The sequence below is a fragment of the Neovison vison genome, chromosome 5, assembly GCF_020171115.1.
Source record: "Neovison vison isolate M4711 chromosome 5, ASM_NN_V1, whole genome shotgun sequence".
Classification (NCBI taxonomy): Eukaryota; Metazoa; Chordata; class Mammalia; order Carnivora; family Mustelidae; genus Neogale; species Neogale vison.
This window is the reverse complement of record NC_058095.1, coordinates 441,461-455,392: the sequence shown is the minus strand read 5'-3', so window position 1 is coordinate 455,392 and position 13,932 is coordinate 441,461. Positions and strand designations below refer to the sequence as shown.

Below are 13,932 nucleotides of genomic sequence, written 5' to 3'. Positions count from 1 at the left end.
CTCATCATGGTTTTGATTTGTATTTCCCTGACACCAAGTGATGTGGAGCACTTTTTTATGTGTCAGTTGGCCATCTGGGTGTCTTCTTTGCAGAAATGTCTGTTCATGTCCTTTGCCCATTTCTTGATTGAATTATTCATTCTTTGGGTGTTGAGTTTGATAAGTTTTTTATAGATTTTGGATACTAGCCCTTTATCTGATTTGTCATTTGCAAATATCTTCTCCCATTCTCTCAGCCATCTTTTGGTTTTGCTAATGGTTTCCTTTGCTGTGCAAAAGTTTTTGATCTTGATGAAGTCCCAATAGTTCATTTTTGCCCTAGTTTCCCTTGCCTTTGGCGATGTTCCTAGGAAGAAGTTGCTGTGGCTGAGGTCAAAGAGGTTGCTGCCTGTGCTGCCTGTGTTCTCCTCAAGGATTTTGATGGACTCCTGTCTCACACTGAGGTTCTTCATCCATTTTGAGTCTATTTTCATGTGTGGTGTAAGGAAATGGTCCAGTTTCATTCTTCTTCATGTGGCTGTCCAATTTTTTCTGACACCATTTGTTGAAGAGACTGTCTTTTTTCCATTGGACGTTCTTTCCTGCTTTGTTGAAGATTAGTTGACCATAGAGTTGAGGGTCCATTTCTGGGCGCTCTATTCTGTTCCATTGATCTATGTGTCTGTTTTTGAGCCAGTACCATGCTGTCTTGATGATGACAGCTTTGTAATAGAGCTTGAAGTCCGGAATTGTGATGCTACCAACTTTGGCTTTCTTTTTCATCATTCCTCTGGCTATTTGGAGTCTTTTCTGGTTCCATATAAATTTTAGGATTATTTTTTCCATTTCTTTGTAAAGTTGATGGGATTTTAAAAAAAGATTTTATTTATTTATCAGAGAGAGAGAGAGAGAGAGCACAAGCAGGTAGAGTGGCAGGCAGAGGCAGAGAGAGAAGCAGCCTCCCCATCAAGCAAGGAGCCGGATTTGGGACTCGATCCCAGGACCCTGGGATCATGACCTGAGCCGAAGGCAGCAGCGGCTTAATGGACTGAGCCAACCAGGCATCCCAGTTGATGGGATTTTGATAGGGATTGCATTAAATGTGTAAATTGCTTTAGGTAGCATTGACATTTTCTTTTTTTTTTTTTAATTTTATTTATTTATTTGTCAGAGAGAGAGAGAGAGGGATAGAGAGTGAGCACAGGCAGACAGAATGGCAGGCAGAGGCAGAGGGAGAAGCAGGCTCCCTGCTGAGCAAGGAGCCCGATGCGGGACTCGATCCCAGGACGCTGGGATCATGACCTGAGCCGAAGGCAGCTACTTAACCAACTGAGCCACCCAGGCGTCCCAGCATTGACATTTTCACAATATTTGTTCTTCCAACCCATGAGCATGTAATGTTTTTCCATTTCTTTGTGTCTTCCTCAATTTCTTTCATGAGTACTTTATAGTTTTCTGAGTATAGACTCTTTGCATCTTTGGTTAGGTTTATTCCTAGGTATCTTATAGGTTACTTTCTTTTTTTTTTTTTGAAAAGATTTTTATTTATTTGACACACACACACAGAGAAATAACAAGTAGGCAGAGAGGCAGGCAGAGAGAGAGGAGGAAGCAGGCTCCCTGCTGAGCAAAGAGCCCGAAGCCGGGCTTGATCCCAGGACCCTGAGATCATGATCTGAGCCGGAGGGAGAGGCTTAACCCACTGAGCCACCCGGACACCCCTTAATTTCTCTTTCTTCTGTCTTGCTGTTGGTGTATAGAAATGCAACTGATTTCTGTGCATTGATTTTACATCCTGATACTTTACTGAATTCCTGTAGGAGATCTGCTTTGGAGTGGAGTCTTTTGGGTTTTCCATATAAAGTATTATATCATCAGGCAGTCATAGTCTTTTGGTGACAATCATTGCACTATTTTTTTGCTCTCAGTATTTGTGTTGGGAAACCAGATGTTAATCCTTTCAAAGCAAACTGACTTTTCTTGCTGGCTACATTAGAGATTTCCAGTGCCTTTTGTGATTTGCAATTTCACTGTTACTTGACTATGTGTGAAATTTTAGTGTATCTAGCTTAAAATTTGGGGGGAACTTGGATCTGAGGGTTGGTGTATTTCATCAGTTCTAAAAAGTTCTCATCCATTTTCTGTTCAATCATAGCCTCTTCCTTTTCCCTTTTCTGGAACTCCAGCTAAATGTCTACTATTTTCCGTGTGTCTTACCTTGCCTGTAGTTTCCCTCTTTGTCTCCTTGTGCCACATTCTTGACATCTATTTTTTTTAATTTTAAAAATATTTTTCTGAGATAGAGCAAAGCACAGAGGGAAATACAGGCTCCCTGCTCACCAGGGAGCCAAGTGTGGCGCTGGAACTCAGGACAGCAGGGTCATGACCTAAGCCAAAGGTAGGTGCTTAACCGGCTGAGCCACCCAAGTACCCCCTTCATGATTTCTCTGATCTCTTCCAGTTTGCTAATTCTCTTATTAAGCTGTTAAATTGGCTCAGTAGCTCTACATTTTAATTTTAATATAAGATTAATTTTTGTTTTGAATTTATAAAATCTCCTTTGGTTCTTTTCAGAGACTGTTTAACCTTTTACAGTCAGCTGTGAAAATCAATCGAGGAGTCTCACCAAAATGGGGTCAGGGGGCCGGCAGGGGGCGCTCTGTGGCCAGCCCTGGTTATCGATGACAGACCCGACAGGAAGAGAGGCACCTCGCAGGTGGGTACCACTTCACTAACCCAGCTCCTGGACCGAAGGTTTCCTGCTGCCCCGGCAACAGCCCAGCCAATGAGAGACGTCCACAGCCCCGCCAATGGAGACCTGGAGAGCCCAGCCAATGGAGACGGCCACAGCCCAGCCAATGAGAGACGGCCACAGCCCCGCCAATGAAGACCGGCAGAGCCCAGCCAATGGGAGACGCGCGCAGCCCGCGGCTCCCGCTCCGTGCTTCCGGGTTGGCGGACGTGCACCGCGGGCGCACGGGGCTGGGCGGTCCCTGCGTCCGTGCGGCGGCTGAGTCGGCGCGTCCCGCCGGTGAGCGAAGGGCGGGCGAGCGGCCAACAGCCGCGGCCCCGAGGCCCGGCCCCGCGGACCAGCACCCTCGGGCGTCGCAGCTGCGGCCCAGCGCACGGAGATGCCGGGCCCCCGGGGTTCGCGCCGCGTCCGTCCCGTCGTCGCTGCCGGCCGGCCCGTCTGCGGGAGCTGGCGACCCCCGGCTGCGCGCACGGCCCCCGAGAGGGAGCCCCTCCCTGCTGTGCGGGCCGCCGGGCCGCCTGTCCCGGGCGCGGGCCGCTGCTGCTCCCGGCGTCCGTCTCTGCCCGCCCGGCCGCCGGCCGCTTGGGGCTAACGGGGCCCACCCGCGAGCCCCGCCGCGCCTTCCCCGGAGCGCTCCGTCGGGCCGCGGAGCCCGGTGTCAGCGGTCGTCACGTGGAAGGAGCGAACAAGAGAAGCCGCCGCTGATGCGGACGCCGGCCCGGGCTGCAGCTCTCCCGCCCTGTCTCCGGGGTGAGTCCCAGAACCCACCGCCCCTCACCCAATCCCAGGTGTTCTGGCGGCCCGGGCCCGCCCCTCAGCGCCTCACCCAATCCCAGGTGTTTTGGCGGCCCGGGCCCGCCCCTCAGCGCCTCACCCAATCCCAGGTGTTTTGGCGGCCCGGGCCCGCCCCTCGGCGCCTCACCCAATCCCAGGTGTTCTGGCGGCCCGGGCCCGCCCCTCGGCGTCCCACCCAATCCCCGTGTGCTCCCGTGAGCAGGTTCCGCCCCTCTCCAGCCTCACGCAGTCGCCGTGCGTCCCCGCGGCCGTCCGTGCCCGGGCCGGAAGCAGTCCGCGGACGGGCCTGGGGGAACATGGAGGCGCTGCTGAAGCGGGAGCTGGGCTGCGACTTCGTCAAGGCTACGGGTCACTCGGGGGGCGGGTGCATCAGCCAGGGCCAGAGTTACGACACGGACAAAGGACGCGTGTTTGTGAAAGTGAACTCCAAGGCGGAGGTCGGGGCCGCCACGGGCCGGGTCAGGGCGGGCGGGCGGGCGGGGGGCGTCTGGGTGGGGCTCCGGGCCCGGGTCTGGGGTCGGAGGTCGGGGTTCGGGCTCTGGGGTGGGCCCGGAAGTGCTCACGGCCCGGGCGGGGTCTGCACGGCGGGGCCGCGGGGCGCTGGCGCTTGCTGCCCCCGGGCCGTAGGGCCGTGTCCGCGGCTCCTGGGGTCGCGCCCGCAGCTGAGCCTTGGAAGCCCCGTGGAGGGGATCGCGCCCCGTGGGCGGCCGTCTCGGGACCCCTGCGCCGCGCTGCCGCGGGGACGGCGGTTCTGGGGCGGCCGGGGGTGCGGCCGGCGCGGGTCTGAGCGGGCCCGGCAGTGGCAGCGTCCGTGCCCGTGCGGCGTCCGGGGCGTCCGTGTTGTTGGGGTCCTCGGGCCGCTGCCTCTGGGCGTCTGGGCCGCGGGAGCGCGGACCGGCAGTGCCGGCGACTCCGCTCCGGGAGCGGGTGTCCGGCGAGAGCCCACCGCCGCGCTGCGAGGGCGCCTCTCCCCGCTCTCCGTGTCGGGGCGAGGGCGCGCCCCGGGGTCTCTGTGTCAGAGCCCAACGCCACGAAGCGGGCTCCGGCCCCGGGGGCCAGTCACCTCCCGGGAGGGTCGCACAGGGACGTAGGTTTTGGCAGAGGAACTGGGCAGGGGCACCGGCTTTGGCCGCGGTAGCCCTCGCTCCAGGAAGCGCTGTCTGTACGTGAACCTTCCCCCAGGGGCCCGGAGTCGGCAGGGGAGCCTGGGGCGGCTGTCGCTTCTGTGCCCGTTTGGGTGGGTCGCGCCCGCGCTGTTAGCGGGGAAGCCCAGGCTGGCCCCAGGCGGCAGCGCGTTGTTTCAGACGGGGCGGCAGGGGCGCCCCCAGTACCGCTTCCTCGGGTCACGCCCGTGCTGCCCCTGGAGAGCCGTGGTTTCCACTCTCCTCCCAGACGTGCTGCCCGCGGTCCGCGAGAGCCGTGAGCTCTGCCTGAGCCGACCCCTTGGGGCGAGCCGCCGTCCTGTCGCGTCCGGGCGAGCCGCAGTCTGTCCGCGTTTGTGCTTGGAGTCACCTCAGCAGCCCCCACGGCTCGTGCTGGCCGCCCCCCCACGTTCTCCTGCGGGGCTGGTCTGCTTTCTGGCTTTGTTGTCCCGCGTGTGTGGCGTCTGGCCCCTTCCTGTGTGTTTCCACCTTCAGAGTCATCTCTACGCCCGGCCTGAGATCAGGAGCCACCCGGTCCACCGGCAGAGGTGGCCAGGTGCCCTAAAGTCCACCTCTTCTTGCTGACCTTTCTCCCCGGACTTCCTTCTGGTCCTTTGGCAGGTGGTTCTGCACGCGCACTTTTCTGGCTTTGTGTGGACCCTGCTGTAGTGGCGCGGTGCGTGGCATAAACATCTGCTGGCCGCGTGCAAACAGGACTTGCTTTGGTGCCGTCTGGTGTAGGGCGTGGAGATGGCGCCCACCCTGCTGCGAGAGGACTACTGATTGCGCGTGTCTTTTCCCTCACAACCCCGTGAACTGACCTGCTTGAGGCAAGATTATTCTTATCTGTCCCGGTGTCTGCGCTGGGTCCTCCTCCTCCTCCCTTAAGCTCCAGAGCCTTTCTGGACACCCCCCGCTTACGTCCCTCCCTCTCCTCTCAGGGACCCACAGACACTTCCGTGAGGGAGGCATCAGCTCTGGCTGCGTTCACAGATCCCCTCCACCTGTCCCCCGGTGGTTACCGATCCTACTCTCCCCTTGCTCGGCTTTTCCGAGCCAGTGCCTGGGATGACGATGATGTGTTTACAGAGTGTTCCGAACGGGCTGCGCCAGTGTTAGCGGCCAGCTCAGTCGCTCAGGGCCGCGAGCCTGGGAACTTGGTCTCGGTGTTAACCCATCTTTACGGGGGAGGGGGCAGGCGCGGGGAATGTGATCAGCTCGGCCGAGGTCGGAGACCCAGTCCTGAGAGTACAGAGAGGAACATTCCCGGCAGCACTTCCTCGTAGCCCCACGAAGCTGCCCGGCTGCCGGTCAGTGCCCTGGGCCCATCCGTTCTGGGGGGCTGTGCGCGGCCGAGAGTGAACTCTGACTGTCGGTGCGCCAGCAGAACAAAGGCAGCGGGACGAAGCAGCCGGACGGCTTGCTCTGCATGTAGAAGGACAAAGCAGACTTGATCCATCCGTGGTGATGGGGCTGCGAGGGGCTGGGGAGCAGAGGGGCCTCCGGGCGACAGCGCCCTGTCTGTGTGTGGGGGCAGTCCTGCAGTGCGCAGCCTTGGTGAAAGCTGGAGTCACGTGCTCCCGTTGGTGCCTTTTTCTTCTCACACTTCTGTAGCATTTTGACAGGAAAAACAAAAGCTACTAAAAAGGAAGTAGTTACTTAGTCTGGGAAGTGAGGGAAGATTTTTCTGAGAAGTCAGAGCGTATTAAGTTGAAATCTGAAGCATGATGAGGAAGGGTCTACCTTGTCAAAAGGTGGGGGTGGGCTCCGAGCAGAGGCACATGGCTGCCTTGAGCTGTGGGGGACTCGAAGAAGACCACAGTCGAGGAGCACGGGGGTGTCTACGCGTGTGCTGGTGTGTGCACAGGTGGGCATGGAGGTGTGGGGGGGGGCCCAGGGGAGCACAGAGAGCGGGCAGGGTCAGACCCTGTGGGCGTGCAGGTGTAGGGGGGAGCCCAGGGCAGGGAGACCAGGGGAGCACAGAGAGTGGGCAGGCCAGACCCTGTGGGGCTCACACAGGTTGCTAGCTCAGGCGTGTTCCAGGCAGGGAGTTGCCGTCAGTAACGGTCCCTGCCAGGGTGAGCAAAGAGGTGAAGGGAAGGACAGTTGCTGCCGTCTGGGGGAGACTGGAAATGGTGGTTACGATGGGATGGTGAGGTCAGAGGTCCCTCGAACCCGGTGAGAGGTGACCTCAGGTGCGTAGCATGTGCAGGTGGAGGGCCAGGTGACACAGGACTGTGGCCAGGGTACCGTCAGATGATGGCCCGCATGCATAGTCCAGCTCTGCACCAGATGTTGGGTGGAATATTAGAGGCCTTCCCCTTCCCTCTCTGGAGAGACTCAGCGAGAGTGTAGAAGAGGGTCCAGAACAAGACAGTGCGACCCGCTTCCTCCTGGGCTGGTTCAGTGCGCAGCCTGCTCTGCTGGAGAGCCCAAGAATCTGCGTCTGTCGGGTCTGCAGTCAGGTGGCCTCTGCTTCAGATTGCAACGCTTGAGGAAACACGTCCGCGTGACTCCTTCCAGAGTCATCTTGCTCTCCCTTCTCTCCCCCTTCATTATTTTTCGGAAAGGCCAAAAGAATGTTTGAAGGCGAGATGGCAAGTTTGACTGCCATCCTGAGAACGGACACCGTGAGAGTGCCCAAGCCCATCAGGGTCCTGGACGGCCCGGGAGGCAGCAGCCTGCTGGTGATGGAGCACGTGGACATGCGGTACCTGAGCAGGTCCGTCTGGGCAGCGCCCCCCAACTTGGCTTTGGTTCTCTTTTTTTTTTAATACAGATTTTATTTATCTGACAGACAGAGATCGCAAGCAGGCAGAGAGACAGCAGAGAGGGGGAAGCAGGCTCCATGCTGAGCAGAGCCCGATGCGGGGCTCGATCCCAAGATGCTGAGACCAGGACCTGAACCGAAGGCAGAGGCTTAACCTAATCCACTGAGCCACCGTCTTTTTTTTAATTTTTTTTTTTAAAGCATTTTTTGAGTCTTGAGGTTTTTTTTGTTTTTTTTTTTTTTTTTAAGATTTTATGTACTGGGGCACCTGGGTGGCTCAGTGGGTTAAAGCCTCTGCCTTCGGCTCAGGTCATGATCCCAGAGTCCTGGGATCGAGCCCCGCATCGGGCTCTCTGCTCAGCGGGGAGCCTGCTTCTTCCTCTCTCTTTCTCTGCCTCTCTGCCTGCTTGTGATCTCTGTCTGTCGAATAAATAAAAAAAATCTTAAAAAAAAAAAAAGATTTTATGTACTTATTTCAGCAAGAGAGAAAGAGATAACACAGCGGGGAGGGCAGAGGGAGAGGGAGATGCAGACTACCCTCCCCGCCGAGCAGGGAGCCGGGTGTGGGGCTCGATCCCAGGACCCTGGGACCATGACCTGAGCTGAAGGCAGAGGTTTCATGGACTAAACCCCCAGGCACCCCATGGCTCTGTTTCATTTCTGAGTCTAAGCCCCTTCATACCTGAAAGCTCGCATCGGGGTATCACTTTGAGGGACCTGTGACCCCATGCATCACGGGCTGTGGTCCTAACCTGAACCCTAACCCTCGGCTGTGCACGCTGAGAGCAGATGGGAAAGGAATCTCCCAAGAGTAGACGTGGATAAGGGACCCAGCTGCCCGGGAAAGGCTGGGAAAGAGCACCAGACAACCGGGGCCCTTCATTCCCCTTTCGGTCACTGAAGCCAACTTTATGTCCCCTTGGCTTGCTTTCCGTGGCCTGAGATTGTGCATGAGGCCGTGACCCCACGATGACGTGCCCCAGGCTTGACTGACGCTCTCTCTTTCACAGCCATGCTGCCAAGCTCGGAACTCAGCTCGCAGACCTACACCTAGACAACAAGAGGCGTGGGGAGGCCCTCCAGAAGGAGGCCAGCACTGTGGGTACGCAGCTGTGTGGGCATGAGGGCCCCTGGAACACACTGGCCGGCGTGGGCATGTGGGGGGGTCTGTGTTGATGCTCGAGGAGTGTCACCCCGAAGGCTAGGGACACAGTGGACACAGGGAACGCGAGTCTGTCCCGTAATGTAGCGTGTTTGGAAGAAGAAGTATTGCCCCCGTCCTGTTACTTCCTTTACCCCTCCTGCCCCAGAGCAAAGCCTGGCAGAGCTGCAGTGGCTTTCTGTGCTGTGCCTCCTCTCCTGAGAACGGCCGCACGTGAGGCACAGCCCGGTGGCCCTCACGTCCAGCCTTTGTAGAGCTTAGTGCTTCCAGTGTTCTCGTCTTTGATGTTTGGTAATCTGCGTGCAGCCCTGGGGTCACTGTGCCAGCGGAACAGCTGACACGCCAGCGGCGGACGGCCACGTCTGCTGTGCCGGATGGGTCCTGTCGGCTGCACCCTGCCCCTGCCAGGCCCACGTTGTCCAGGCCTTCGGGGCTTTTGCCTCGTTTGGGGGAGCCGCAGGGGACACCCAGGAGGCCATTTCAAATCCGTTTATTCTTCACAGATGGCCAGGGCAAGGCTGGCCACCGGGAGCCATCCTTTCCCAAAGGTCACAGGGTGAGCTGCTTTCCTTCTTTCTCAGATGCAGCGTTGTTGCTCCTCGGAGCGGCCTCTGGCGCCTCTCCCGGGCAGTGTGGGTGTCCTGCGTCACTGAGCGCAAGCAGAGCAGGCCGTTCTCGTTCCCTGAGGGTTTGTGGAGACGGGGGCCCTCGTTGGCCTCTGGATGAGGACGTGAGGGGAGGGGCTCAGCAAGACAGACCTCGACAGTGCGCTGCGCTCCAAGAGCAGCCAGAGGGGGGTGGGAGCCGGTCATCTTTCTGGTCTTCCTTCTGCTTACAGGGAAAGGAGCCGGGCAGGTGGTGCAGCCCTTCGTGGACCAGTTTGGGTTTGACGTGGTGACGTGCTGTGGGTACCTCCCCCAGGTGAGCAACACCAGCACGTGGCCTTCTGCGTTCCCATCAGGTCAGGTCACCCACCCAGGGAAGGAACCCACCTCCCCCTTTATGAAATTTAGTAAAAGTCTTCGCTCCCTTTTTCTCTTGGCTGATTTTGAAGCGGTTGGCATGAGGTTTACCTGCCTCACACGCTAGGTGAGCTCAGATAAACAGGACCGACAAGTCAGGGTGCTGGGTCTCGAGGTGTGGAAACATTAGACTTGGGGGCAGTTTTCTTCCTACCAGATCCTCGAAGATAGCATGATGTAAGTGGACTGCACCTTTCAGTTTTATGATCCTGTGGTTGGCTCCCTGGGAATTTGGGCCCCGGGGCTTGACCCAATGCCCAGCAGATGTTGAATGGGGAGGGTGGGGCTGTGCTCCCGGGCAGTGCAGGTGGCTTCTTGGAAGAGGAAACTTTCAGGGATTCCTGGTAGTTACCGGGGCACGGGAGACACTGTTCAGGTTTTGGAGTGTGGGGAGGGGTTGTCCAGGAACCTGCTCTGGGTGGCAAGTGCCCGAAGGCTGGTGTTCCCTGGTCCCACCTGCTCCGTGGAACTCTGGGGCTGTTCCGCTGGCTGTGCTCCCTCCTCGCAGGCCTGTGGCTCGCCCAGTGTGCATACAGACACCAAGGCCTGCGTGCCCCCTGCCTGGGGGAGGGGCTCTTGTGTTGTCAGGTGGTGCTTGCTGCCCTCGATGGTGTCCTTGAACCGGGCCTCATGCGACCCCTCATGTCCTCACTCTGGGAAGGGCAGTGCTGGCTGCCTGGGTGGGGGCCCCAGAGGGGTCCTTGTGGCCAGTGGATGGTCAGAAACAAGCTCGGGGTAGGGGCAGGCCAGCTCTGGGTGTGCTCCTGCGTGAGTGCAGGTGGACAGAATGTGCCCTAGAGCTCTTCACAGTGGCCTGTGTTCCGCATTGGAGGGTCCCCTGCTTCTGCAACAGGGTGTGAGGTCCCCGTCTGTCCACGAGACACTGTCTGCCTGGTCAGCCACCACGCCTTCCCCAGCCTGCCCTTAAAAGCGGTGCCCTGCTGCTTTGGGCTTCTTCCTTGGGCTCTGCCACTCTTCTCTGTCCACGCAGGTGAACGAGTGGCAGGAGGACTGGGTTGCCTTCTACGCCCGGCAGCGCATTCAGCCCCAGATGGACATGGTAGAGCAGGGGTCTGGGGACAGAGAGGCCCGGGAACTCTGGTCTGCTCTGCAGGTGAGCTCAGCCAGGGCCCAACTGGGGAGGCCCCGAGGCAGGAGCGGCCACCGGGGGTCCAGGCCTGGACAGGAGATGGACTGGGCCGGCCAGCGGGGTGACTGTCGGTGTCCCTCCACCCCGTCCAAGCCGTGTTTGTCCCTGCGCAACTGTGTGCCACACTCTGCTGGGGCGGTTGGGCCACAGAGGAAAGCGTCTGTGTCCCTCCCACGTGTGCTGCTTACTTGGCTGAGAACGGGCTTCCTTCCTGCAGCTAAAGATCCCTGACCTGTTTCGCGACCTGGACATCGTCCCAGCCCTGCTGCATGGAGACCTCTGGGGAGGAAACGTAGCCGAGGACTCCTCAGGGCCCATCATCTTCGACCCGGCCTCTTTCTACGGCCACTCAGAGTATGAGCTGGCGATAGCCGGCATGTTTGGGGGCTTCAGCCCCTCCTTCTACTCCGCCTACCACCGCGCGGTCCCCAGGGCCCCGGGGTTTGAGGCTCGCCAGCAGCTCTACCAGCTTTTTCACTACTTGAACCACTGGAACCATTTTGGGTCGGGGTACAGAGGGTCGTCGCTGAGCATCATGAGGAATCTCACCCAGTGAGCGTCCCTGCTTCGGACGGGTGCCAGGTCCCAGCCCGACGCCTGCGGCCAGCGCCTCCTGCTGCCCCCAGTCCTGTCCGGCAGGGCTGCTTCCCCGGGTCTTCACACTAACCTTTTGCTCCACGGCTGGGTAAAACCACGCTGGGGTGGGTGTGGGTCCCCTCGCGTGGGCCCCGTGGAAACACTTGCCCGGAGGCTGAGCCGGAACTGGCCGGCGTGCCGGCTGCTGCTGAGCCCGTGTTCCTCGGCAGCCCCTCCCGTCTCCTCTCCGGAGCGACTCTGATGTGGGGAAGATGCCTCCTGGTGGGTTGGACGTGGGGGTAGACATGAAACCAGTACCACGGTCGGCTTCTCGCGGCCGGTTTCGCTGAGCTCATTCCCTTCCTTTCCGGGCCCGCTCTGCACCCAGCCACAGGCCGAGCAGCCTGGAAGCTCGTTCTGGGCGTGACCAAACTGCGGGTCCTGGGTAAGCTGAGGAGCCACTGAGTCCCTCCTGTCAGCACCCCATCTTGCCTGCCCTCCTAAAGCTCGTGAGCTGCTCCTTTGTGTAAAAGCGCTAACCCTGCGCGGGACTGTTCTGATTGCCATCGAGGCTAAGAACGCCTTTTGCATAAACATTTGAATAAACTTTCTCTGATTTCAGTCATGCACGGGACTGTGTATTTCCTTCATTTGCGTCGGAACTCAGTGTTTATCTTAGGTGTTTGCCAAGAGACCTCTGTAATGCCTTGTGACCAACAGAACCCTTGTTTCTAGCAGCAGTTTTTCTCTCGACTGTTCAGTAAGAGAATAGCGCAGAGTTTCCCCCCGTGCGGACAGTGTAGCCTGAGGACTGCTTCTCCTGTCTGACCGGTGAGATTCGTGGGCCGCTCGGGGAGGCCTGGTCACCAGTGGGCTGTAGAGAGAGGTCCCCAGAGGCCCCTCCTGGGAGCTGTGCCATCAGTGAGGGTGTGGCCAGGCCCCAGGCAGGAGGTGGTATCACAGGCGTGCACCCGTGTCTCCTGGCTTTGGTGGTAGTGCAGGACTTGGCAGCTTCTTAAACTCGGCTGCTTGTACGATAGCTCATTCTAAAATACCAACTTTCCGGAGCGCCTGGGTGTCTCGGTTAAGTGACTGCCTTCGGTTACGGTCAGGGTCCTAGGATCCAGTCCTGCATCGGGCTCCCTGCTCAGCAGGGGGTTTGCTTCTCCTGCCTCTCCTCCCGTCATGTGCATGCTCTCTAGCCCTCTCTCAAATAAATCAATGAAATCTTAAAATTTAAAAGAAATAAAATACCAACTTTTATACCTAATTTTGCACCCACAGTTTTTTATATGTGTATATATTTTTATATAAAGAGTTGTTATGGGGCACCTGGGGGGCTCAGGTGGTGAAGTGTGGGCCTTTGGCTCTGGTCATGATCCCAGGGCCCTGGGATTGAGTCCTACATCAGGCTTCCTGCTCAGTGGGGAGCCTGCTTCTCCCTCTGCCCCTCCCCCTGCTTGTGTTCCCTCTCAGTCAAATAAATAAAATCTTAAAAAAGCTGTGGGCACCTGCGTGGCTCAGTGGGTTAAGCCTCTACCCTCAGCTCAGGTCATGATCTCAGGGTTCTGGGATCGAGCCCCGCATCGGGCTCTCTGCTCATCGAGGAGCCTGCTTCCTCCCCTCTCTCTCTGCCTGTCTCTCTGCCTATTTCTGATCTATGTCTGTCAAATAAGTAAATAAAATCTTAAAAAAAAAAAAGTCAAAATTGTATAAGCTGCTGACCCAGAAGCCCGGAACCTACCCCAAGCACTGGTGGGTGGTTTCGTGAGAGCCCCTCTCCGCACAGAGATTGCATTGTTCCCTGGGGGTCTGGGCTGACTGGGGGCCGCACTTCCAAGGGCAGCTGTGGGATGGGGTCCTGGCAGCAGCCTGCCTCCTGTCCTCACCAGGGCAGCCTGCTGGCCTCTGGACTATCAGGGAGATTTGGCTAGACACTGGATGAACTTCGGATTCAGCTCCTTGACTCCTTGGCAGCAAGACATTCGAGCCCTTCAGGGCAGCCGTGAGCACCCCAAGGGCTGCCAGAGGCAGGGGTGAGGGGTGTTTCTGGGGCCATTGTACTTCTTACTGAAATGGGAATGTTGTATCCAAACACATCATGGTCTGCCCCTGCCAGAGTACCACCGTTTCCACAGAAGGAAGTCCTCAGATAACCGAACTTGACCTTCCCACCTCAAAGCTGCTTCTCCTTTTCTTTTTTAATGGTTTTTTTAAAAAAAGATTTTATTTACTTGACAAAGATCACAAGTAGGCAGAGAGGCAGGCAGAGAGAGAGGAGGAAGCAAGCTCCATGCTGAACAGAGAGCCCAATGTGGGGCTCGATCCCAGGACCCTGGGATCATGATCTGAGCCAAAGGCAGCGGCTTTAACCCAATGAGCCACCCAGGTGCCCTCGCCCAAGCTTCTGAGCATCCTGTTGATGAGAATGGCCCTGAAACTTTGATGCCTCTGCCTGAAACAGGACGTCAGTTCTGTGCCCTCGATGTGGTCTCTGGCTGCGTGTTCTGTGTCTAGGGGCCTCCCGTCGGTGGTGCCCTCCCAGTTTTTGCCCTGTATGGGATTGTGAGTTCCGTTTATCATT

General features: G+C 57.9%; 1 protein-coding gene across 3 annotated transcripts; it reads left to right on the top strand.

Moving 5' to 3' along the window:
* The first annotated feature begins 3,400 nt into the window (after nt 1–3,400).
* On the top strand, nt 3,401–11,969 carry LOC122905852 (fructosamine 3 kinase related protein). Of its 3 annotated transcripts, none has more exons than XM_044247149.1 (6): nt 3,401–3,481; nt 7,239–7,390; nt 8,449–8,540; nt 9,439–9,521; nt 10,614–10,736; nt 10,990–11,969. In XM_044247149.1, the coding sequence occupies exons 2-6, from the start codon at nt 7,248–7,250 to the stop codon at nt 11,326–11,328; spliced, it is 780 nt and encodes a 259-aa protein (XP_044103084.1). In that variant the 5' UTR covers nt 3,401–3,481; nt 7,239–7,247; the 3' UTR covers nt 11,329–11,969. The 3 variants fall into 3 exon arrangements, with proteins under 3 accessions (XP_044103084.1, XP_044103083.1, XP_044103085.1); XM_044247148.1 differs by lacking the exon at nt 3,401–3,481 and adding an exon at nt 3,548–3,963; XM_044247150.1 differs by lacking the exon at nt 3,401–3,481 and adding an exon at nt 4,338–6,535.
* The last annotated feature ends 1,963 nt before the right edge of the window (nt 11,970–13,932 follow it).

Bases quoted from the DNA above. Each gene is read 5' to 3' on its own strand.
- LOC122905852 (XM_044247148.1), top strand. From the start codon at position 3,823: ATGGAGGCGCTGCTGAAGCGGGAGCTGGGCTGCGACTTCGTCAAGGCT. The intron at 7,391-8,448 runs GTCCGTCTGGGC...TCTCTTTCACAG, and splicing joins GACATGCGGTACCTGAGCAG to CCATGCTGCCAAGCTCGGAA. The intron at 8,541-9,438 runs GTACGCAGCTGT...TTCTGCTTACAG, and splicing joins GAAGGAGGCCAGCACTGTGG to GGAAAGGAGCCGGGCAGGTG.